At 40.4% G+C, this 22,483-nt stretch overlaps 2 protein-coding genes across 2 annotated transcripts; one reads left to right on the top strand and one right to left on the bottom strand.

Moving 5' to 3' along the window:
• The first annotated feature begins 6,085 nt into the window (after positions 1-6,085).
• LOC120032336 (vesicle transport protein SEC20-like) lies at positions 6,086-11,883 on the top strand. The gene is made up of 6 exons (XM_038978388.1): positions 6,086-6,186; positions 6,449-6,541; positions 6,638-6,729; positions 6,829-6,933; positions 7,179-7,297; positions 11,132-11,883. The coding sequence occupies exons 1-6, from the start codon at positions 6,103-6,105 to the stop codon at positions 11,326-11,328; spliced, it is 690 nt and encodes a 229-aa protein (XP_038834316.1). The 5' UTR covers positions 6,086-6,102; the 3' UTR covers positions 11,329-11,883.
• Positions 11,884-13,409: 1,526 nt separating this feature from the next.
• On the bottom strand, positions 13,410-21,921 carry LOC120032328 (stanniocalcin-2-like). Its single transcript, XM_038978375.1, has 4 exons — positions 21,610-21,921; positions 18,053-18,195; positions 15,587-15,798; positions 13,410-15,450 (listed from the first exon to the last, which is right to left on the bottom strand). Exons 1-4 carry the CDS (start codon positions 21,788-21,790, stop codon positions 15,093-15,095), a joined length of 894 nt encoding a protein of 297 aa, XP_038834303.1. The 5' UTR covers positions 21,791-21,921; the 3' UTR covers positions 13,410-15,092.
• Between the last annotated feature and the right edge of the window lie 562 nt (positions 21,922-22,483).

Here is a 22,483-nt window from a genome sequence, read left to right as displayed (position 1 = left end):
GTCATATGTGTTTTAAATGTTGTGCTGGGTTTATACTTTTGTCGTACTCTTATTTTTGATTTTTTTGGAGGCACAATTAGTTGGAGAACTGTTATGGATAATGAGCCTTGAAAATGTACAGATGTGATTTAGGCTAGGTTCAGTTGTGAACTGGCAGGTAGCCTAGTATTTATTGTTGGGCCAGTAACTGAAAGGTTGCTGGATCGAATCCCTGAGCTGACAAGGTAAAAAAATCTGTTCTGCCCCTGAACAACGCAGTGTTCCCCGGTAGGCCGTCATTTTAAATAAGAATTTGTTCTTAACTGACTTGCCTAGTTTAATTTTTTTTTTAATTGATTGGAAAATGGGTCTGCTTGTGTAATTGTGCCTCTTTTTTGTATTTTTTATTTATTTTTTAAATGTAATCCTTTTTCTCACAGGTACCAACTCAGCTCAGAGTTTGTACAACAGTTTTGCGGTTTTGGTTAGATAGAGTACAGCTACGGACAGAAGTGACGTTACGTAGCAGGTAAGGAGAATTCGGTTAGAGTAAGGGTTAGCTAAAATGCTACAGTTGTCCCCATTGCGACTCGAACATGTCACTTTTGGTCTGTAGCTGTACTCCATCTAGCCACAACCCAGTTTTGCTTGTAACCATGATAGTCTAAATCTACTATTGATTTTAATATAAAAAGAATAATAAAAACATTTAGAAACCACAATTTGCCTCCATGTTTTACTATTGTTTTGTGTAGGCTATTAGTTTAATTGTATGATTGACACTGACGCACATTCATGACCTACAGTATGTCTTGCATAGTTGAAATTCAGTCCAGACATCTGCCATAACATGTTATTGCATAAGCATTGATGTTACAGAGGCTGAATCATAGAAATATAATCACATTCTAGTTCTGTGGGCTGACTGACCTACTGTACTGACAAACAAGTTCAAATAGCCTGGCAGCTTCACTTTGCATTGTGATTCACATTTCCTTTTTCTGCCACTAACTGTTATGTCGCCTCGTGTATATTTATTTTTCGTATTTCTTGTCTTGGATGAATGCCAGTATCATCTCAGATCTTGCTGGGGTGGGTGGAAAGAAAATGTTGCCGTTTTAAAGCTACTTTTCTTGCAATTCTTTACATTTTTCCATGTCTAATGTGTATTCATTTGATAAGAGTGACAACCTACATTCAAAAAAAGTTAGCTGTTGTGGGCTAGTTGATCTGGACATGTCTGACAAGTTATAAATAGCTCTCTAATGTATACAATGACGAACATGACAAGAGGAACTGATGATGCACTACCCAATTTAGAAATTGCACCTTGTGCATTCTACTATTAAACTTTCAAGAGTACATTTTAAGCCGTAGTTCCCTAGGGGGCGCGCCTCACAGTTTGGGAACCACTGACTTAGGTAATTGTATTAGACTTGATTTGTGGTCATCTTACTACAACTCTAAATTTTCAATTAATTTCTTATTTCATGGAATTACATAGATACACGACGAGGCGTGGCTTAACGTGACCACGGCCCGGAGTAAGGTACAGACGTGGGGTACTCCCCTTACTCCCATGTTAAATTGCCTACTTTACTCAACCAGACAACGGCTGTATTCTTTATTTTAGTCTATAAACATTTTGGATATGCTCGCTTAGTCATTTTTAACATTTCCATGTCTTAAATTACAAACTACATCATACCTAAAAACACTGATTCTAAATGTAAAAATGTTAGCATGAACAGAGACTGTCGCATGGAATGTAGCTACGTTACGATCAGCCAACGAGCCGATCCCAAATTACTTTCTTCAGATCGCAAACGTTAGCTAACTAATCCTGTTTTTATAGCTAAAATGCAGAGAAGCTGTTGCGTACCGTTTTGTTTGAACAATAGTAAGAGAAAGGACCACCAAATCAAGTTTCATCAACTGCCCAATGACCAGGTTAGACGAACCTCTCATGGTTTCAGGCTATACGCCGCCATTGATGGAAATCTGTGGGCACCGGTTACTCGATACATTTCAAGCACTTCATTCACTGTAAGTGGCTAGCTAACACTGTTTATTTATTTATTTTTATTTCACCTTTATTTAACCAGGTAGGCTAGTTGAGAACAAGTTCTCATTTGCAACTGCGACCTGGCCAAGATAAAGCAAAGCAGTTTGACACATACAACAACACAGAGTTACACATGGAATAAACAAACACAGTCAATAATACAGCAGAAAAAAGTCTATATACAGTATGTGCAAATGAGGTAGGAATAATGGCAATAAATAGGCCATGGTGGCGAAGTAATTACAATATAGCAATTAAACACTGGAATGATGAATGTGCAAGTAGAGATACTGGGGTGCATAGGAGCAAGATAAATAAATACAGTATGGGGATGAGGTAGTTGGATGGGCTATTTACAGATGGGCTATGTGTAGTGATCTGTGAGCTGCTCTGACAGCTGGTGCTTAAAGCTAGTGAGGGAGATATGAGTCTCCAGCTTCAGTGATTTTTGCAGTTCGTTCCAGTCATTGGCAGCAGAGAACTGGAAGGAAAGGCGGCCAAAGGAAGAATTGGCTTTGGGGGTGACCAGTGAAATATACCTGCTGGAGCATGGTGACCAGTGAGCTGAGATAAGGCGGGGCTTTACCTAGCAGAGACTTGTAGATGACCTGGAGCCAGTGGGTTTGGCAATGAAGCGAGGGCCAGCCAACGAGAGCGTACAGGTCGCAGTGGTGGGTAGTATATGGGGCTTTGGTGACAAAGCAGATGGCACTGTGACAGACTGCATCCAATTTGTTGAATAGAGTGTTGGAGGCTATTTTGTAAATGACATCGCCGAAGTCAAGGATCGGTAGGATGGTCAGTTTTACGAGGGTATGTTTGGCAGCATGAGTGAAGGATGCTTTGTTGCGAAATAGGAAGCCGATTCTAGATTTAATTTTGAATTGGGGATGCTTGATGTGAGTCTGGATGGAGAGTTTACAGTCTAGCCAGACACCTAGGTATTTGTAGTTGTCCACATATTCTAAGTCAGAACCGTCCAGAGTAGTGATGCTGAATGGGCGGGCAGGTGTGGGTTTTACTTATTTAGTTGTACTTGCATTTAAGAGCAGTTGGAGGCCACGGAAGGAGAGTTGTATGGCATTGAAGCTCGTCTGGAGGTTAGTTAACACAGTGTCCAAAGAAGGGCCAGATGTATACAGAATGGTGTCGTCTGCGTAGAGGTGGATATATCATTGATATATACAGAGAAAAGAGTCGGCCTGAGAATTGAACCCTGTGGCACCCCCATAGAGACGGCCAGAGGTCCGGACAACAGGTTTGACACACTGAACTCTAGCAGAGAAGTAGTTGGTGAACCAGGCGAGGCAATCATTTGAGAAACCAAGGCTGTTGAGTCTGCCGATAAGAATGTGGTGATTGACAGAGTCGAAAGCCTTGGCCAGGTCGATGAATATGGCTGCACAGTAATGTCTCTTATCGATGGCGGTTATGATATCGTTTAGGACCTTGAGCGTGGCTGAGGTGCACCCATGACCAGCTCTGAAACCAGATTGCATAGCGGAGAAGGTACGGTGGGATTCGAAATGGTCGGTAATCTGTTTGTTAACTTGGCTTTCGAAGACCTTAGAAAGGCAGGGTAGGATAGATATAGGTCTGTAGCAGTTTGGGTCTAGAGTGTCTCCCCCTTTGAAGAGGGGGATGACTGCGGCAGTTTTCCAATCTTTGGGATCTTTTCCAATCTTTGTTTGTACCCGTGCGGCAAACTAGCTGTGTATTGCCTGTGTAAACCTGGAGATTTCACCAAGACGCCATCCCTAGCCACGTCCTCAGGGCATGCGCAGACAAGTTGTCTGGAGTGTTTACGGACATTTAAAATCTCTCCCTATCCAAGTCTGCTGTCCACGCTTGCTTCAAGTTCCCCACTATTCTTCCTGTACCCAAGCAAAGGTAATTGACTAACGCTTCTGTCATCATGGAGTGCTTTGAGAGGCTAGTTAAGGATCATATCAGCTCCACTTTACCTGACACCCTAGACCCACTTCAATCTGCATACCGCCTCAATAGATCCTTCTAGGCAGAGTTCCTCTGTCCAGTGTCTGTGTTCTTTTGCCCATCTTAATCTTTTATTTTTATTGGCCAGTCTGAGATATGGCTTTTTCTTTGCAACTGCCTAGAAAGCCAGCATCCCGGAGTCGCCTCTTCACTGTTGACGTTGAGACTGGGGTTTTGCGGGTACTATTTAATGAAGCTGCCAGTTGAGGACTTGTGAGGTGTCTGTTTCTCAAACTAGACACTCTAATGTACTTGTCCTCTTGCTCAGTTGTGCACCGGGGCCTCCCACTCCTCTTTCTATTCTGGTTAGAGCCTGTTTGCGCTGTTCTGTGAAGGGAGTAGTACACAGCGTTGTACGAGATCTTCAGTTTCTTGGCAATTTCTCACATGGAATAGCCTTAATTTCTCAGAACAAGAATAGACTGACGAGTTTCAGAAGAAAGGCTTTGTTTCTGGCCATTTTGAGCCTGTAATCGAACCCACAAATGATGACGCTCCAGATACTCAACTAGTCTAAAGGACAGTTTTATTGCTTCTTTAATCAGAACAACAGTTTTCAACTGTGCTAACATAATTGCAAAAGGGTTTTCTAATGATCAATTAGCTAATCCAAGTTTATCATTTTAAAAGGCTAACACAAAGTGCCATTGGAACACAGGAGTGATGGTTGCTGATAATGGGCCTCTGTACGCCTATGTAGATATTCTATGAAAGATTGTCCGTTTCCAGCTACAATAGTCATTTACAACATTAACAATGTGTACACTGTATTTCTGATCAATTTGATGATATTTTAACGGACAAAAAAAAATGGTTTTCTTTCAAAAACAAGGACATTTCTAAGTGACCCCAAACTTTTGAACGGTAGTGTATGTAAGAAGGCTGTTCATTGACTATAGCTCAGCCTTCAACACTATAGTACCCTCCAAGTTCATCATTAAGCTAGGGACCCTGGGTCTGAACCCCACCCTGTGCAACTGGGTCCTGGACTTCCTGATGGGCCGCCACCAGGTGGTGAAGGTAGGATGCAACACCTCCACTACGCTCATCCTCAACACAGGGGCGCGTGCTCAGCCCCCTCCTGTACTCCCTGTTATCCAATAACTGTGTGGCCACGCACGCTTGCAATTCAATCATCAAGTTTGCAGACGACACAACAGTAGTAGGCCTAATTACCAACAATGACGAGACAGCCTACAGGGAGGAGGTGAGGTTCCTTGGCGAAGTGGTGCCAGGAAAATAACCTCTCCCTCAACGTCAACTCCTTCAAGACTATTGGAAAAGCATTCCAGTTGAAGCTGGTTGAGAGAATGTCAAGAGTGTGCAAAGCTGTCATCGGGGCAAAAGGTGGCTACTTTTAATAATCTCAAATATAAAAATATATTCTGATCTGTTTAATTACTTTTCTGTTACTACATGATTCCATATGTGTTATTTCATAGTGTTGATGTCTTCACTACTATTCTACAATGTAGAAAATAGTAAAAAAATAAAGAAAAACCCTTGAATGAGTAGGTGTGTCCAAACTTTTGACTGGTACTGTACGTTATGATTTGACATATTTTTCTGAATTCCCAGTTGTTTTGAACACAGCATTACTGTCAGTGTTAGCAGGTCGGGTAACACATTAGTGGCAGAAATATGTATCGTGCAAATCATTTGTTGTTGTGAGAGCCAAGTATGTTAATAAAGACACGTGAGGCTGCTGAAAACGTTTGTTGAAACGACAGTGTCAGTAGTTTGTTTAGGATGACGCCAAAGATAGGCTAATTGCATGGGAGTACCCTACCTAAAACACTGGCCTATAGAACAATTTTAATAGGATCTCTGTGTCTAGTTTGCTAACGTTATTTATGATCACTCAAATAAGTACATTTTCATATATAGGCTATGCACTATATTATGCTATATGTATGCTATATATTTTTTATTAGATGTGTCCATTAGTTATTTTGTCCGATTTATAGTGAATGAACACGGTCAACGTTTTCATAAAACAACGCGCTTCAAGTATCGCGCGCTTTTTGGATTAGTGGTTTAGTTGCCGTACAACAACAACAGAAATGGCGTCTTCCCAGGATGTCCACGTCCGTATTTGTGGACAAGAAATAATCAAATATGATCTCGAAATTAAAGCTCTCATTCAGGTACCTCCATCTTAACAACTTTTAACTTATTTTATTTATTAGGTTTACCTTGTGTCATTTGAATTTGCGGTTGTGAGCCAAGATAGTGTACATTTGGCCAGCTGTCTAATCTAGCCTAGTTCATTTTGGCTGACTAGCTAACTAACATTAGCTAACTGTTAATTGCGGAGAGCAAGCGATGCAATATAGCCTGTTTCAAGAATGTGGATTATATTGAATGGACAGTTACATTAAAAAAAACATACTATATTCTCTTGATTAGGACATTAGAGAATGTCCGGGGCCACAAAGTGTGCTGATGGATTTCAACTCCAAAGTAAAAGAGAAATTAAATCAACTGCGACTGAGAATCCAGGTAGTTATGTAAATCAATGCTAATTTATTTTAGATCGCATTTATTGTGATTAACTAGCTAGGAAAAACTCATCTGAACTATACATTACATTCACAGAATATGGAACAAATGGCTAAGGAACAAGACAGAGAGACAGACAAACAAGCCATCCTGAGTGAGACAGAGAGTCATCGCAGACAGAATCTGAGGTGAGAGATTGGGATCCAGATTCCTATTTAACATGCCAATTGACCTCACACCTTTTGGAATTCCCTGACTGAATATTTTCATAATATTTCCATCTATAGTAACCAGACAGCTTGGAGGAAGGCAAACTTGGCATGTAAACTGTCCATTGACAACCTTGAGAAAGATCAACTTCTGAATGGTGGAGACTCTACTGTGAGACAGCGGTGAGTAGTGCTCTTCTCATCAGGCACAGCTGTTAGCTATTTTGTTAATGCTCTATGTCCAGTTTCTTATTCCTACAATCATTATTCTTCATAGCCTGAAAAATCATATTTTCAACACAACCTAATGTACAGGCTGAAAGATACTCCTCTAATAGGGTGACAGGGACAGAAAGTTGAGATTGCTTTGAATTTAGTTCTAGTGTGTCATCCCCCCTCTCTCTCTCTCTGTGTGTGTGTGTTCTCAGGAAGGCAACTAAGGAGAGTCTGGTCCAGACGTCTGGTGACATCACAGAGAGCCTGATGAGCATCAGTCGTATGATGGCCCAGTCGGTGTCTCAGAGCGAGGAGACCATCGGCACTCTGGGTAAGAGACTACTCATTCAGGAAAGGAGAACAGTCACAAAATGGGTGCCAGTGGTTAGGGCTTGAAGACAAATATAAGATACGATAACTTTGTCCATTCACAAGAAGAAGAAAAAAGTTTGCATACAAAATACACAATCAATACAATATAATACAAGAAATGTAATACAAAAATGGCTGGAAAGTGAGAACACATAGGCTAGTCCCTTTGGCATACTGTCCTCAGTGTCCCTGGGTGGTTCCAGACTTCGTCCATTAGGCTAGAACACTTTGCATTTCCAGCACCTATTCTAATTCATGCAAGCCACTCTCTTATTAAGCTACGATAAATTACTGTAAAACTTTAATTAAACGCTGAGTCTCAAATAGCCGCCTGTGCCTTTTTATTATCCAGGCAACGGCACACATTTCAGCTAAAAAACGCCGGTTTAAAATAAATGAATTCTAAATTACTTGTTTACGAGGTTACTATGAATTAACATTAATTGTTTCCGAGGTTTAATCTTTGATTTGTTACATTGCCATAATTTGAGTCACTACTGAATTATTTAATCTGTTTGTTTTTTTCGTCAGTAAGAAACTGCTAGCTAAAACAGAACAGAAACAGAACTTCGGGGGTACAGAAATCGGCAGATCGCCCTCTAGCCACGAAAGTAAGAATTGCTGAAAATGCAGTCGAGGAGAATATTTTGTTTCCATAGAGGCCTTTTTCCCTTTATTCAGATTACAACTGCTCACTTTCGGTTGTTTGAAAACAGAATCATCTCCAAAATATAGTTATTTTTTAAACAAGCCTTAGAAAGTTGGTTGCAATTTTAGTTTAATCCACCTGAAAAAAACTGAACAAATATTGTGGTTAAACTCAAATATACTAATTGATAAAAATAACTTATTTTTCGATAATTTTTTTTAAAAAAGTATAATTTTTGTAAATTATATCATAAACAGGACTGGTGGAGTTATGTCACATATGCAGCTAACACAGACATATGGAAATGTCTGCTCTACCCAAAATTACAACCTAGCATTACCACAAAAAAAGGAAGAGGCAAGTGGAAGGGCGAAAAAGTAATGAACTTGTCTGTCGGCCCTGCATTAAAGACCAAAAATGGTTAAAGAAAATTGTGATAAATAAAAACATATACCAATTTCATATAAGGACCAAAAAATTGACAGCTGTGGCATATAAATTGCTAAATAGTTGGGAAGAGATTTTCGATGTACCTATTCCATGGCACATGGTTTATGAATTGACACGCAAAACAACGCCGGATTCAAAACTTCAAATTTTTCAATTTAAATGATTATACAACATTTTTGTAATTAATAGAATGTTATGTCATTTATTTATTTTGGTACTGTCCATATGTAGCTCGTTTTTGGTCACAGGTCCAAGAATGGCTGAAGAATTGCAACATTTGCCTAGAACTAACGCTGCAGATAGCAATACTGGGTGATTTGAAAGTCATAGTCAATCAATCAATAAAATAATAATTATTTTAGCAAAAAATTTGTAGGAGCTATGAGAATAGAAATGTTTAGTACTTCTGTGAAGCATCACAGCACAGTTGAAACATATATGGCAAATAGAAATCCAAAATGGATGGTGTTAAGAGATGGATGGGAGGGGTTGAATGGAGCTGAAGGGTGGAACTAATAACAAGATAACCAATGTAAAACATACGGGGTCTTTAAAATGTATATAGGTTCAGAAATGTTGTTAAATAGCACAGTTACAAATAGAAATCAAACTGGATGGACATCAGAAATAGAGGAAGGACTAAAAACAAACTAAATATAACTATTGTAAAATGTGTATAAACTGAAGGTAGAAGCCTAAGTGTTATTGTTTATTCGTTTACTCCAATTGGGGGAGGGGTGGTAGGGTTTGCGGGGAATAATGAAGGTATATTCTTTAAAAAAAAGTATATATATGTTTGTATGAATGTTTATGTGTATGTATGTACAGTTGAAGTCAGAAGTTTACATACACTTAGGTTGGAGTCATTAAAACTATTTTTTCAACCACTCCACACTGATTTCTTGTTAAGAAACTGTATTTTTTGCAAGTCGGTTAGGACATCTACTTTGTGCATGACAACAAATTTTTCCAACAATTGTTTACAGATAGATTAATTCACTGTATCACTATTCCAGTGGGTCAGAAGTTTACATACACTAAGTTGACTGTGCCTTTTAAACAACTTGGAAAATTCAAAAAAATTGTCATGGCTTTAGAAGCTTCTGATAGGCTAATTGACATAATTTGAGTCAATTGGACGTGTACCTGTGGATGTATTTTAAGGCCTACCTTCAAACTCAGTGCTTCTTTGCTTGACATCATGGGAAAATCAAAAATCAGGCAAGACCCCAGAAAACAAATTGTGGACCTCCACAAGTCTGGTTCATCCTTGGGAGCCATTTCCATACGCCTGAAGGTACCACGTTCATCTGTACAAACAATAGTACGAAAGTATAAACACCATGGGACCACACAGCCATCATACCGTTCAGGAAGGAGACACGTTCTGTCTCCTAGAGATGAACGTACTTTGGTGCGAAAAGTGCAAATCAATCCCAGAACAGCAGCAAATGACGTTGTGAAGATGCTGGAGGAAACGGGTACAAAAGTATCTATATCCACAGTAAAACGAGTCCTATATCAACATAATCTGAAAGGCTGCTCAGCAAGGAAGAAGCCAATGCTCCAAAACCACCATAAAAAAGCCAGACTACGGTTTGCAACTGCACACGGGGACAACGATCGTACTTTTTGGAGAAATGTCCTCTGGTCTGATGAAACAAAAATATAACTGTTTGCCCATAATGACCATCGTTATGTTTGGAGGAAAAAGGGGGAGGCTTGCAAGCCGAAGAACAGCATCCCAACCGTGAAGCACGGGGGTGGAAGCATCATGTTTTGGGGGTGCTTTGCTGCAGGAGGGACTGGTGCACTTCACAAAATAGATGGCATCATGAGGGAGGAACATTATGTGGATATATTGAAGCAACATCTCAAGACATCAGTCAGGAAGTTAAAGCTAGGTCGCAAATGGGTCTTCCAAATGGACAATGACCCCAAGCATACTTCCAAAGTTGTGGCAAAATGGCTTAAGGACATTAATTTCAAGTATTGGAGTGAGCGTCACACAGCCCTGACCTCAATCCTATAGAAAATGTGTGGGCAGAACTGAAAGTGTGTGCGAGCAAGGAGGCCTACACACCTGGCTCAGTTACTCTAGCTCTGTCAGGAGGAAGGGGCCAAAATTCACCCAACTTATTGTTCACCCAACTTATTGAGGGAAACTAAAAAAGCCTGTGGATACTATTCGATTAGAAAGGTTCAAAATTCATGTAAACCATCACAGCACAATTTGAAAATATATGGCACATGGAAACAAAACGAGGGTGGTCTATGTTGATGGGCGGAGAGTGCCTAAGGGGTGGGATTAAAGAGTTTGTTTGATTATGTGATTGCTTTATATAAAAGTACCATGTATGTAGCAGAAAAGCTGTAAAAATGTGCGCTGTAAGAATAAAGATGTCCTCCGAAGAGGTGGATGAATTAATAAAAAATAAAAAAAAACGTGACGCAGTGTGTAAATGATAACACATTACTGCAGGAAATGTATTAATATGCTGGAATTATATAATTAACTATGCAAATGAGCAAAAGCTGTGTGCATTAAGGAAATAGACGCCTGGCTCAAATAAGCACCTGTTGTGTTCAGTGATTTCAGCAAATAAACGCCCAAGCTATTATTGAAATTTTACAGTAGTCATTATGTTTTGTAGAAATGCACATTCACTCATACAGTACTTGTCCTCTATGTAGCTACATCTTCAAGAACAGTCCTGGAAACGGATGAAGAGTTCAAATCCATGACAGGAACCATACATTTGGGAAGGAAACTGATCTCGAAGTATAATCGACGAGAATTGACTGACAAACTACTAATCTTTCTAGCAGTAGCTTTGTTTTTAGCAACTGTCTTGTACATTTTGAAAAAAAGGCTGTTCCCATTCATTTAGAGGAAATTGTAAGCAATTGCCAGTTTTTTTTGTCCTTTGATATTACTCCCCAAAACTACATCTGTAATGTCATGCTGCATTTCTACCGTTTCAATGTCTTTCTTTCCCTACTACAGCCTTGTGCCCTATTGTCTTGTGCATGGCCATTTTGCATCATCAAAACTGTATGTCTGACATGTATTATCTATCTATACCACAGAGGAATGACCTTTAATGGTAAACTCAATGAGATGACATTGCACCGCAGATGTTGAGATGAGCGTGATGAAATGCTAACAGAGTATCTTGAGCATGTGCACTTCACGCTGCTACGACGTGGTAGCTACAGGACCAAAACAGAAGTTTAGCCTCGCGCAACTTGATCCATTGTTTTTTTTTTATTTCGTGCATGCAACGTCATCTTGCTGAGTCTTTACTGGCAGGAATACTTTTTTATTCCATTACCTTATTCTTACTGTATAGTATGCCTCAAATGTACACACTGGTGTTAGTCCATACGAGGAAATAAGAATGGTTACTGTACATCCGAAACAGTATAATAAAGTTTGGACGTAATGTCTGCAAATTGTTTTTGGATAGAAAACATTACATATGGCCTAAACTCACCAAAGGAGTGTGAGTAATTTGAATTATGACTCAACTGAAGCCGAGCGGGCGGGTTTAACACTGACGCCTCGCTCAATTAAGTCTCTATTGTAAAGTTTTAATCGCTGGTGCTGTTAGTCACAACAAAAAATATGGCCTATTATTCACTTTTTTTTGGAAGAGGTAGTTAAGGGTTGAGGCTTTACCATACATGGTAAATTAGACCAATTCATCCACTTATGGAAGCATTGCAATCCAGCTAGAAATAGTTACTGCTCTGCCTGTCCCGTCCTTTCCACCCGTTTCGCTCTGCTTGCTCCACCTGGTTCTGGTAAGTTCTTCGCATTTGTGTAGGAAATTGAGTTTGTTTTTCCACTTCAAAATGTAAATGTTTCCTGTGTCTCTTTTATTGCTAGGTAGCGGAAATATCTTGCTCTCCATAAGACTTCTAGTCTTTCAATGTCCATTTTGGATTCCTCCAATACGTGTTCTACATATTACCAGTAGATGGCAGTAAGCAACCAAGGTATTATGGCCAGATTTGCCAGTTAAATGTCTTTAGGAGCAGACCCTTTTTTCAAATTTTTGCCTAAAATTACGCAGTTAGATTGGGGTAACTCAGGCCCTGAAGCAAGGATATGCATTTTCTTGGTACCATTTGGAAATGTGAAAGGTATGTGGGAGAATGTAAACCATTGATTTGGTAAAAGATAATACAAAGAAAAACATTTTTTGTACCATCATCTTTGAAAGGCCATAATATATTATTCCAGCCCAGGTGGCCACTAGATGGCAGTGTATGTGCAAAGTTTTAGGCAATGAACCATTTGCATTTGATTTTGTTTTTAGACTGCCTAAATGTGCCTACTTTGTTCAAAACGGCTCTCAAACAATAGCATGGTATTCTTTCACTGTAAATTGGACAGTGCAGTGAGATTAAATTCTTGTTTAGCTTTCTGCCAATATCATGTTGTCTTGGGAAATTCTCGTTACTTACAACCTCATGCTAATTGCATTAGCCTATGTTAACTCAACTGTACCTCAGTGGACCCACCGATCCTGAAGACGATTTGTGTTATTGAGGTCAATGTGTCAAAATAATATTTATAATTTGCTGTGAGGCTTAATTGACTAAGTTTTGTAGTGTTTAGGTTGGCTAGAATGTCCCCGCCTTTGTGGAAATATATTTACATTGTTAGGACATTGAGTCCTTTCTCTCATTCTATAGATCTTTGGAAATGGTTTGTCTAAATTTGGCAAGCACATTAATAACGCTTTATTTTCACGCTGACATTTGAGCGGAGTCTGCCCTCTCCCGTCGCCTTCCTCTGGTATTACGATGTAATTGACACTATAATTTATGCGCAGTCATAGTTGACTGCTCCACTTCAAATTGTGCGTGTGAGTTATTTTACATCAACTAGTCTCAATTAGACCATTTGCACTCGAAGTAGGATTTTATTCTGCTTATAAAATTTCAATAAATGCAGTCAAAATAGCAACAAAGTATCTAAAAATGTTTAATGTCCAAAAGTACAGAACAAGAGATGTATAAAATGGTTTGCTTGCATCAAGGCCTAATGTTATGCGTAGCTTAAGATAATCTAAATACATAAAAAAAAAAAAAAAGTTTAAATACAGACATTGAATCAGAGTACAAACTTCATAAGAAATAAGTTGCCTTTTCAAGTACAGACCTTCATTTCCCGATAGGTAAAAGTGAATGAAGTCATTCGATTACAATTAGGTAATATCATACAAGCCAACTGTACAAAATGCATGTAAAAATGAATGTGAGATAGCTGAGTTGTATTCATACCAGTTCAATGTCCTCAATGTGTTCAGTATGAAACATCTCTAGAGCTGGCATGGTGTGAGGTAGGTTCTTTGGAGTACTAATGATGTTAGAACAAGCATTTGATGTACTGTAGCTAGCCATTTGCATCAAAAGCTAGTAAAATGTTGAACTGTCAGTGGCAAAATGTTCTGACAAGACACTATGTAGTCATCCTGTGACAAACACTTTGTAGTTGAAAAATACATTGCAGTAGACCCTATTGATACATGCATATTAATCAAAGACCTCGGTGAGAAGTCTAAGGCCCATAATATTTTAACCAAGAAATTATGGGTCTCATGGTTTTGTTACGAGACCTGAGGTTTGTCTTTGAGTGAACATACATAACCATGTTGCAGAGTTGTTACTATTGTGAGATTTGTTCCGAACTTTCCTGATTGTGGTAGAAGGCCACTTGTTCCTTGTAATTAGTGATCATGCATCATGTGCCAGAGATGGACTTCTCTTTGCAGAGTAGATGTGCAATTACTGAGTTGGAAGAGAACGTAAACCTGTCTTAGACCTACAAATGAAAATAATCCTTGTGCGGTTCACTTTTGTGCTGCAAATAAAAGTAGAAAAGATTTGTTTAAACAGAAACGTTGAGCTTGCAAAAGCACTCATCTCTATACAAATATGTTTTTCAGTAGTGACACTAAATAGGTAGAGCAGGTAAAGCCTAGTATTAAAGGCACAGTTTACTTTAATTATATTTACCTCTTCTGATACCTAGAAATCTATGACCTGGAGTCAGCCATCCAAGAAGAGGGTGTTTAAGTATATTAGGAAAAGTACTTTTAAGAGACATAGTATCTAGAAAAATCAATAGCTCGCAGTCTCAATACATTGAGTGTGTACCAAGTTAAGTGTCCAGCTAAAACTAGATTACAGCCACAATTAAATGGAAAACTTCCAACCTTCTGCAAGAGTCTTTGCTAATGACAAGCACTCGTACGTCTTCACTGAAATAATATTGATAACTGGCTCTGTATATAATGGTCATACTGTAAATTGTATATACCCATTTACTTTTAAAAGGAATCAAATGAAAGCCATTTTACAATGTTTTGCATTGCACCTGTAATTAAAACAAATCAAAAAACTACTACTGAAAAACAAGTGCATGGCCTCAAATCTATATTTGACCACACATACTCTCCTAAATTGTAAAGGTGACAGGGTATGAATGGAGGAGCATGGTACAGGACCATTACTCTTCCTTTCTGTCATTGTTTGTAACCACTGAGGTTATCAGTAGTAGGGCTGTTTGAGGGGGAAAAGGGGTTAGAGGTTAGGGGCTGCTCTATTGTGTCTACAGGCTAAAGACATTGCACTCAGTGTTTCACCCCTGGATGGCGGTATTGGGTGGGTGACTGGCCACAGCAAGCCCCAGGTCTGTGGCGTTGTCCAGGGGCTCCTGACTGAAACTCACAGAGGGGTGGAGGTAGCCCCTGTCTAGCTGGCCCGTCTTAGGTTTCTCCTGTTCAATGTCTGGGAGGAAGAGCTGTCCAGCAGGATGCAGAGAGGCGGGAGGGACGGTGATGTGTTGGGGGTCGTCTGAACGACCAAGGGAGCATGGGCTCAGGCTGTCACACAAGGCCCCCCAGTTCTGCTCACACTGCATCCTCACTCTCTGTGCTACGGCCGTCCTCACCTCCTCACCACAACCCAGCAGGATGTTCACCAGCGCCACATGAGTCCTGAGGTAGGAGGAAAAATTATATTTCTGAATGCAGACTACTACAGTAATTGAATTTTGGATCAGGTGGAGTCTTGACCCTAGAAACAGACTACACTGAGTTTAGTATGAAATGGAAAAAGGCCTCTTATGCTCACCCTTTGGGGAAGAGGTCCTGGAAGTGGATCATCTCCACCATGACTTTGATGTTCTCCTGGATGGCGGAACAAAGGTTGTGTTTGATGTAGCACTCTCTCTGCAGGTGGATCATCATCTCCTTCACTGCCAGGCACTTCCTGCTCACACAGCTGAACCGGTGCCTCAGGCTGTGGGCCATGCACTTCAGGGCATCCTTGATGAAGGACTTCCCCTACAGAGTTCAACATAATGGCTGACATCACCTCAGGGCTGGCACAATAATTGTATAATCATGTAACCTACAATTATGGACAAAAAGTCATTCTACATTTGAGGGAGGGCTTCAACTTTATTTAAGTAGATATAGTTTACCCAATAGCAGTTTCATTTTTACATGAAGATGGTAAAGTTGGTAATCAATTTACATGCAGAAGGTTCGGGAGGAGAATCTTAATTTCCGAAAGTTCCAAGCAGTCAAAACTGTTTGATTGAGACAGAAGAGCTTTGGCGACACCCCTACTAATTAGATACAGTTGAAGTTGGAAGTTAACACACTTAGGTTGGAGTCATTAAAACTCGTTTTTCAACCACTCCACAAATTTCTTGTTAACAAAACTAGTTTTGGCAAGTTGGTTAGGACATCTACTTTGTGCATGACAAGTAATTTTTCCAACAACTGTTTAGACAGATTATTTCACTGTATCACAATTCCAGTGGGTCAGAAGTTTACATATGCTAAGTTGACTGTGCCTTTAAACAGCTTGGAAAATTCCAGAAAATTATGTCATGGCTTTAGAAGCTTCTGATAGGCTAATTGACATAATTTGAGTCAATTGAAGGTGTACCTGTGGATGTATTTCAAGGCCCTACCTTCAAACTCAGTGCCTCTGCTTGACATCATGGGAAAATCAAAAGAAATCAGCCAAGACCTCAGAAAAAAGAAATTGTGGACCTCCACAAGTCTGGTTCATCCTTGGGAGCAATTTCCATATGCCTGAAGGTACCACATTCATCTGTACTAACAATAGTACAGAAGTAAACACCATGAGACCATGCAGCCGTCATACCGCTCAGGAAGGAGTCGCGTTCTGTCTCCTAGAGATTTTGCACATCAATCCCAGAACAGCAAAGGACCTTGTGAAGATGCTGGAGGAAACAGGTACAAAGGTATCTATATCCACAGTAAAACGAGTCCTATATCGACATAACCTGAAAGGCTGCTCAGCAAGGAAGCCACTGCTCAAACTGCCATAAAAACACCAGACTACGGTTTGCAATTGCACATGGGGACAAAGATCGTACTTTGAGAAATGTCCTCTGGTCTGATGAAACAAAAATAGAACGGTTTAGCCATAATGACCATCGTTATGTTTGGAGGAAAAAGGGGGAGGCTTGCAAGCCAAAGAACACCATCCCAACCGTGAAGCACGGGGGTGGCATCATCATGTTGTTTGGTGTCCTTTGCTGCAGGAGGGACTAGTGCATTTCACAAAATAGATGGGTTATTGAGGAAGGAAAATTATGGCTATATTGAAGCAACATCAAGACATCAGTCAGGAAGTTAAAGCTTGGTCACAAATGGGTCTTCCAAATGGACAATGACCCCAAGCATGCTTCCAAAGTTGTGGCAAAATGGCTTAAGGACCATAAAGTCAAGGTATTGGAGTGGCCATCACAAACCTCAATCCTGACCTCAACCCTATAGAACATTTGTGGACAGAACTGAAAGGGTGTGAGAGCAAGGAGGCCTACAAACCTGACTCAGTTACACCAGCTCTGTCAGGAGGAATAGGCCAAAATTCACCCAACTTATTGTGGGAAGCTTGTGGAAGGCTACCCGAAACATTTGATCCAAGTTAAACAATTTAAAGGCAATGCTACCAAATACTAATTGAGTGCATGTAAACTTATGACCCACTGGGAATGTGATAAAAATAAAAACTGAAATTCTCCACTGACACTTCATTCTTAAAATAAAGTGGTGATCCTAATTGACCTAAGACAGGGAATTTTTTACTAGGATTAAATGTCAGGAATTGTAAAAATGGTGTTTAAATGTAATTGGCTAAGGAGTATTTAGACTTCAACTGCATGTTGTAGCTAATTTGCATAGATGCATTATGATAAGCTCAATAGTTTTACAAAAATGTAAATTGTTACACCAAATTCCAGAGTATTTTCCAAGTTGTTTTTCTATAACATACTAAACATGTTCATACAGTTACATAAAGGATGTACTGTATGTAGGCTGCAGTACACTCTTAGCACCTTAAGGTTCTTCAGCTGTCCCCATAGGAGAACCCTTTCTACAGCGGATTCAACATGGACCCCAAAAGTATTATTCTTTTTTCTATGGGAACAGATGAAAAAAAAACATTTTGGACCCCTTTTTCTAAGAGTGGAGAGGATTTGTGGAATAGAGATACTGGCACTGACAGCAGCACACTTCCGAAGGGTAGATCATATGTTTAGGAGAAGTGGAATACCTGGGAGTCAAACTTGCCGGCGTTGTGCAGAAATGTCACGCAGATCTCATGTAGGCCTCGTATTTCACAGGAGTTGTTGTTGAAGCATTCGAACATGCCACAGCCCACATCCCCAGCATTCACCAGACAGTGCTGGATCTCCGCTGATGGAGGGAACATGTTACTTAACATGAGGGTGGCATGCATGTTTGTGGTCTCTTCAGAGAACAGTAGCTTGTTAATAATAATGCAACAGTCGATCGTGTCAATGTGCTGGGTCCTAGGGAATAATTGAAAAGTCCTCCAAATATGACTGCTGCTTTCACAGTAAAAGATAATCCTCTTACAAAATATACAGCCAACTGTAGAGATGAAACATTTTAAAATATGTGATCCTTAGTAGCCAACTAAAATACTTTTACAATATATATTGGATGTCATAAGGTGAATGCACCAATTTGTAAGTCGCTCTGGATAAGAGCGTCTGCTAAATGACTTAAATGTAAATGTAAATTATAGGGTTAGACTAGTGCTGTCAGGACTGGTCCTGGTCGTCCTGCCGCCCTAGAGACAAAGAAAAATGTGTCCCTCCTATTCATTCAGGCAAGGCACATTTAAAAAAAAATATATATACATATATTTTTAAAGGGGGGCTTGCCTGTTTTGCATGTAATTTTGGCATTAATACATTTTATTAAAAACAATGTCACCTTTATTTAACCAGGTTGGCCAGAACAAGTTCTCATTTACAACTGCAACCTGGCCAAGCTAGCGCAAAGCAGTGCGACAAACAGAATTACATGGGATAAACAAATGTACAGTCAATAACAATAGAAAAATCTATAGACTGTGTGCAAATGTAGTAACATCAGGGAGGTAAGGCAATAAATAGGCCATAGTGGCAAAATAATTACAATTTAGCAATTAAACACTGGAGTGATAGATGTGCAGGTAGAGATACTGGGGTGCAAAGGACCAAGAAGATAAATAACAATGGGGATGAGGTAGTTGGGTGTGCTATTTACAGATGGGCTGTGTACAGGTACAGTGATCAGTAAGCTGCTCTGACAGCTGATGCTTAAAGTTACACTCCAGCGATTTTTTGCAATTTGTTCCAGTCATTGGCAGCAGAAAACTGGAAGGAAAAGCAGCCAAAGGAGGAGTTGGCTTTGGGGATGACCAGTGAAATATACCTGCTGGAGCGTGTGCTATGGGTGGGTGTTGCTATGGTGACCAGTGAGCTGAGATAAGGCGGAGCTTTACCTAGCAAAGACTTAGATGACCTGGTGCCAGTGGGTTTGACGACAAATATGTAGCGAGGGCCAGCCAACGAGAGCACATAGGTCAAAGTGGTGGGTAGTATATGGGGCTTTTGTGCCAAAACAGATGGCACTGATAGACTACATCCAATTTTCTGAGTAGAGTGTTGGAGGCTATTTTGTAAATGACATCGCCGAAGTCAAGGATCGGTAGGATAGTCAGTTTTACGAGAGTGTTTGGCAGCATGAGTGTAGGAGGCTTTGTTGCGAAATAAGCCGATTCTAGATATAATTTTGGATTGGAGATGCTTAATGTGAGTCTGGAAGGAGAGTTTAGTCTAACCAGACATAGGTATTTGTCCACATATTCTAAGTCAGAACCATCCAGAGTAGTGATGCTAGTCGGGCAGGCAGCAATCGGTTGAAGAGCATGCATTTAGTTTTACTTGTATTTAAGAGCAGTTGGAGGCCATGGAAGGAGTGTTGTATGGCGTTGAAGCTCGTCTGGAGGTTTTTAAAACAGTGTTCAAAGGGCCAGATGTATACAGAATGGTGTCGTCTGCATAGAGGTGGATCAGAGAATCACCAGCAGCAAGAGCGACATCATTGATGTATACAGAGAAAAGAGTTGGCCCGAGAATTGAACCCTGTGGCACCCCCATAGAGACTGCCAGAGGTCCAGACAACAGGCCCTTCGATTTGACACTGAACTCTGATAAGTAGTTGGTGAACCAGGCGAGGCAGTCATTTGAGAAACCAAGGCTATTCAGTCTGCCGATAAGAATGCGGTGATTGACAGTGTCGAAAGCCTTGGCCAGGTCGATGAAGACGGCTGCACAGTACAGTCTTTTATCGATGGCGGTTATGATATCCTTTAGGACCTTGAGCGTGGCTGAGGTGCACCCATGACCAGCTCAGAAACCAGATTGCATAGTGGAGAAGGTACGGTGGGATTCGAAATGGTCGGTGATCTGTTAACTTGGCTTTCGAAGATTTTAGAAAGGCAGGGCAGGATGGATATAGGTCTATAACAGTGGGCCTAGAGTGTCTCCCCCTTTGAAGAGGGGGATGACCGCGGCAGCTTTCTAATCTTTGGGGATCTCAGACGATACGAGAGAGCGGTCAAGTTGCTGCAGGGGGTGCAGAGCTGTTGGCCCAGGTAGGGGTAGCCAGGTGGAAAGCATGGCCAGCCGTAGAAAAATGCTTATTGAAATTATCGATTATCGTAGAGTTATCGGTGGTGAAAGTGTCTCCTAGCCTCAGTGCAGTGGGCAGCTGGGAGGAGGTGCTCTTATTCTGCATGGACTTTGTGTCCCAAAACTTTTTGGAATTAGTGCTACAGGATGCAAATTTGTTTGAAAAAGCTAGCCTTAGCTTTACTAACTGACAGAGTATACTGGTCCCTGACATGCCTGAAAAGTTGCATATCGTGGGGGCTATTCGATGCTAATGCAGAACACCACAGGATGTTTGTGCTGGTCAAGGGCAGTCAAGTATGGGGTGAACCAAGAGCTATATCTGTTCTTAGTTGTACATTTTTTGAATGCGTGTCACATCAGTTTGTAAACAATGTAAAAAATATATATATATATATATATAATTGAGTAAAAGCTGCGTACAAACAGGCAGCTCCAAAATGCAGGTGTTTCAGCCTAGCCCATTGCTTTGTTCGTGGTGGGGCAGGCCAGCAGAAAATAGGAGCACCAAGATTTACATGCTAAAATCGCCACTGCGCCTACACCCCGCAAAAAAATAAACACTGCTGGAGACTAGGCACATGGAACGCTGGGACCATGATTCGCGAGTTTTGCACGTTCCCGCGAGCCTGCGTCCATGTGGCATTACATTGATGGATTACATAAACCCAGGGCAAAATAAAAAAAATTGTCAACATATTCACGGTGGTGCGTGGTTGCGCCGGGGGTAAGAACAGCCTGCTGTCAGAGCTTGTGTTGGCATTTCAACGGGAATGTGCTTGGATAAGAGTTGGTCACTTGGCGCATTGAATTACAGTGAAGTGACAGAACTAGAGATCACTGCTTACCTGCGTAGGACGACACTATAAAACCAAATTCTACCACAGGTCATTTCGGAGACATCATTTTGTAAAAAGTTTCATCCACAGTGAAATAGTTTAATGTGGCCTACAAAGAATACGACATGAGAGTCGCTAGGGCATTGTGCAGACCGTTTTATGAAAACGTGACACTTAAAGCAGGGTATTTATTAGACTTTATCTGGTGAACGTATAATCCGCATTTCAGACATACAAGTATGAGGCAGTAGTTATAGCCTACAAGCAGAATTTAGCCGACATACCTGTGTTTTGCAGTGAGAGTCGTCTTTTCTGCTGGTTCAATTGTTTCTCTTGAGGGGTTTCGTGAAGTTCGTTTGGAGCGGTCATCTTTACTTGCTGAAAGGCTATACAAAGAAAAACCGCCAAAGACAATTTAAGGAGCATCTCCATTCGCACTAATACACTCCAAAAAGAAAATAGCATTTTGAATATTTTGTTTTGTTTTGTTGTTGTATTAAATTCAACTAAATGGTAACTTTCCAGCAGAGACGTGAATCGAAACGAGCATTGCTGGGGAATGGATGCTGTCTATATTTCCCTCAACTCTTATGTCAGTTTTAATGAAGGCGCTAAACAGGTGCTGTCGTTTGTGGCTGCCGACCAATCACATGTCAGGCATCCACGGCCAAAGTTTAAATGGCCTGCGTTCAATAAAATTTCGCCATACTGTACTAAAGAATTGGAAGTATTGAAGTCAAAGGCTGTAATATATTTCATATTACAACGCAGTGATGCATTTATGGTTTTGAATTATGTGATGTAAAACTACAAAGTAAGGGTGGAGTTAGGTTTTGTTTGTTACAACAATGGAGGCTAGTAATTACTGCTGTTGAGGTGGCATTTGAAAAAGACAGAATTAAATCTTGAAATGTAGTTTCTTGAAGAGTGTGCATGCACATAGACATGGATAACAAAGGCTTGTGGACTACTAGGACACATGATATTGCCATTGCCTGAATGTATACAATGGCACAGGAAAACAATGTCCCTTACCCCCAAAGAACCTAAGCACATTGTAAATCAGTTACACTGATGGGATTATCACTTCTAGCCTCAATTAATCAGGCAGCTAACGGGGGTGAGAGAATGTCAGCGTTCCGTGACAGCCAGTGTGGC

The sequence above is a fragment of the Salvelinus namaycush genome, chromosome 3 (genome assembly GCF_016432855.1).
Source record: "Salvelinus namaycush isolate Seneca chromosome 3, SaNama_1.0, whole genome shotgun sequence".
Lineage (NCBI taxonomy): Eukaryota > Metazoa > Chordata > Actinopteri > Salmoniformes > Salmonidae > Salvelinus > Salvelinus namaycush.
This window is presented reverse-complemented; position numbering and strand designations above follow the sequence as displayed.

Excerpts from the sequence above, each read along its gene's own strand:
- LOC120032336 (XM_038978388.1), top strand. The coding sequence starts at position 6,103 with ATGGCGTCTTCCCAGGATGTCCACGTCCGTATTTGTGGACAAGAAATA. Across the intron at positions 6,187-6,448 it reads AAATTAAAGCTCTCATTCAG|GACATTAGAGAATGTCCGGG; the intron begins GTACCTCCATCT and ends TCTCTTGATTAG. Across the intron at positions 7,298-11,131 it reads GGAGACCATCGGCACTCTGG|CTACATCTTCAAGAACAGTC; the intron begins GTAAGAGACTAC and ends TCCTCTATGTAG.
- LOC120032328 (XM_038978375.1), bottom strand. The coding sequence starts at position 21,790 with ATGCTATTTTCTTTTTGGAGTGTATTAGTGCGAATGGAGATGCTCCTT. Across the intron at positions 18,196-21,609 it reads ACTCTCACTGCAAAACACAG|CGGAGATCCAGCACTGTCTG; the intron begins GTATGTCGGCTA and ends TCCCTCCATCAG. Across the intron at positions 15,451-15,586 it reads CAGGACCTCTTCCCCAAAGG|GACTCATGTGGCGCTGGTGA; the intron begins GTGAGCATAAGA and ends CTCCTACCTCAG.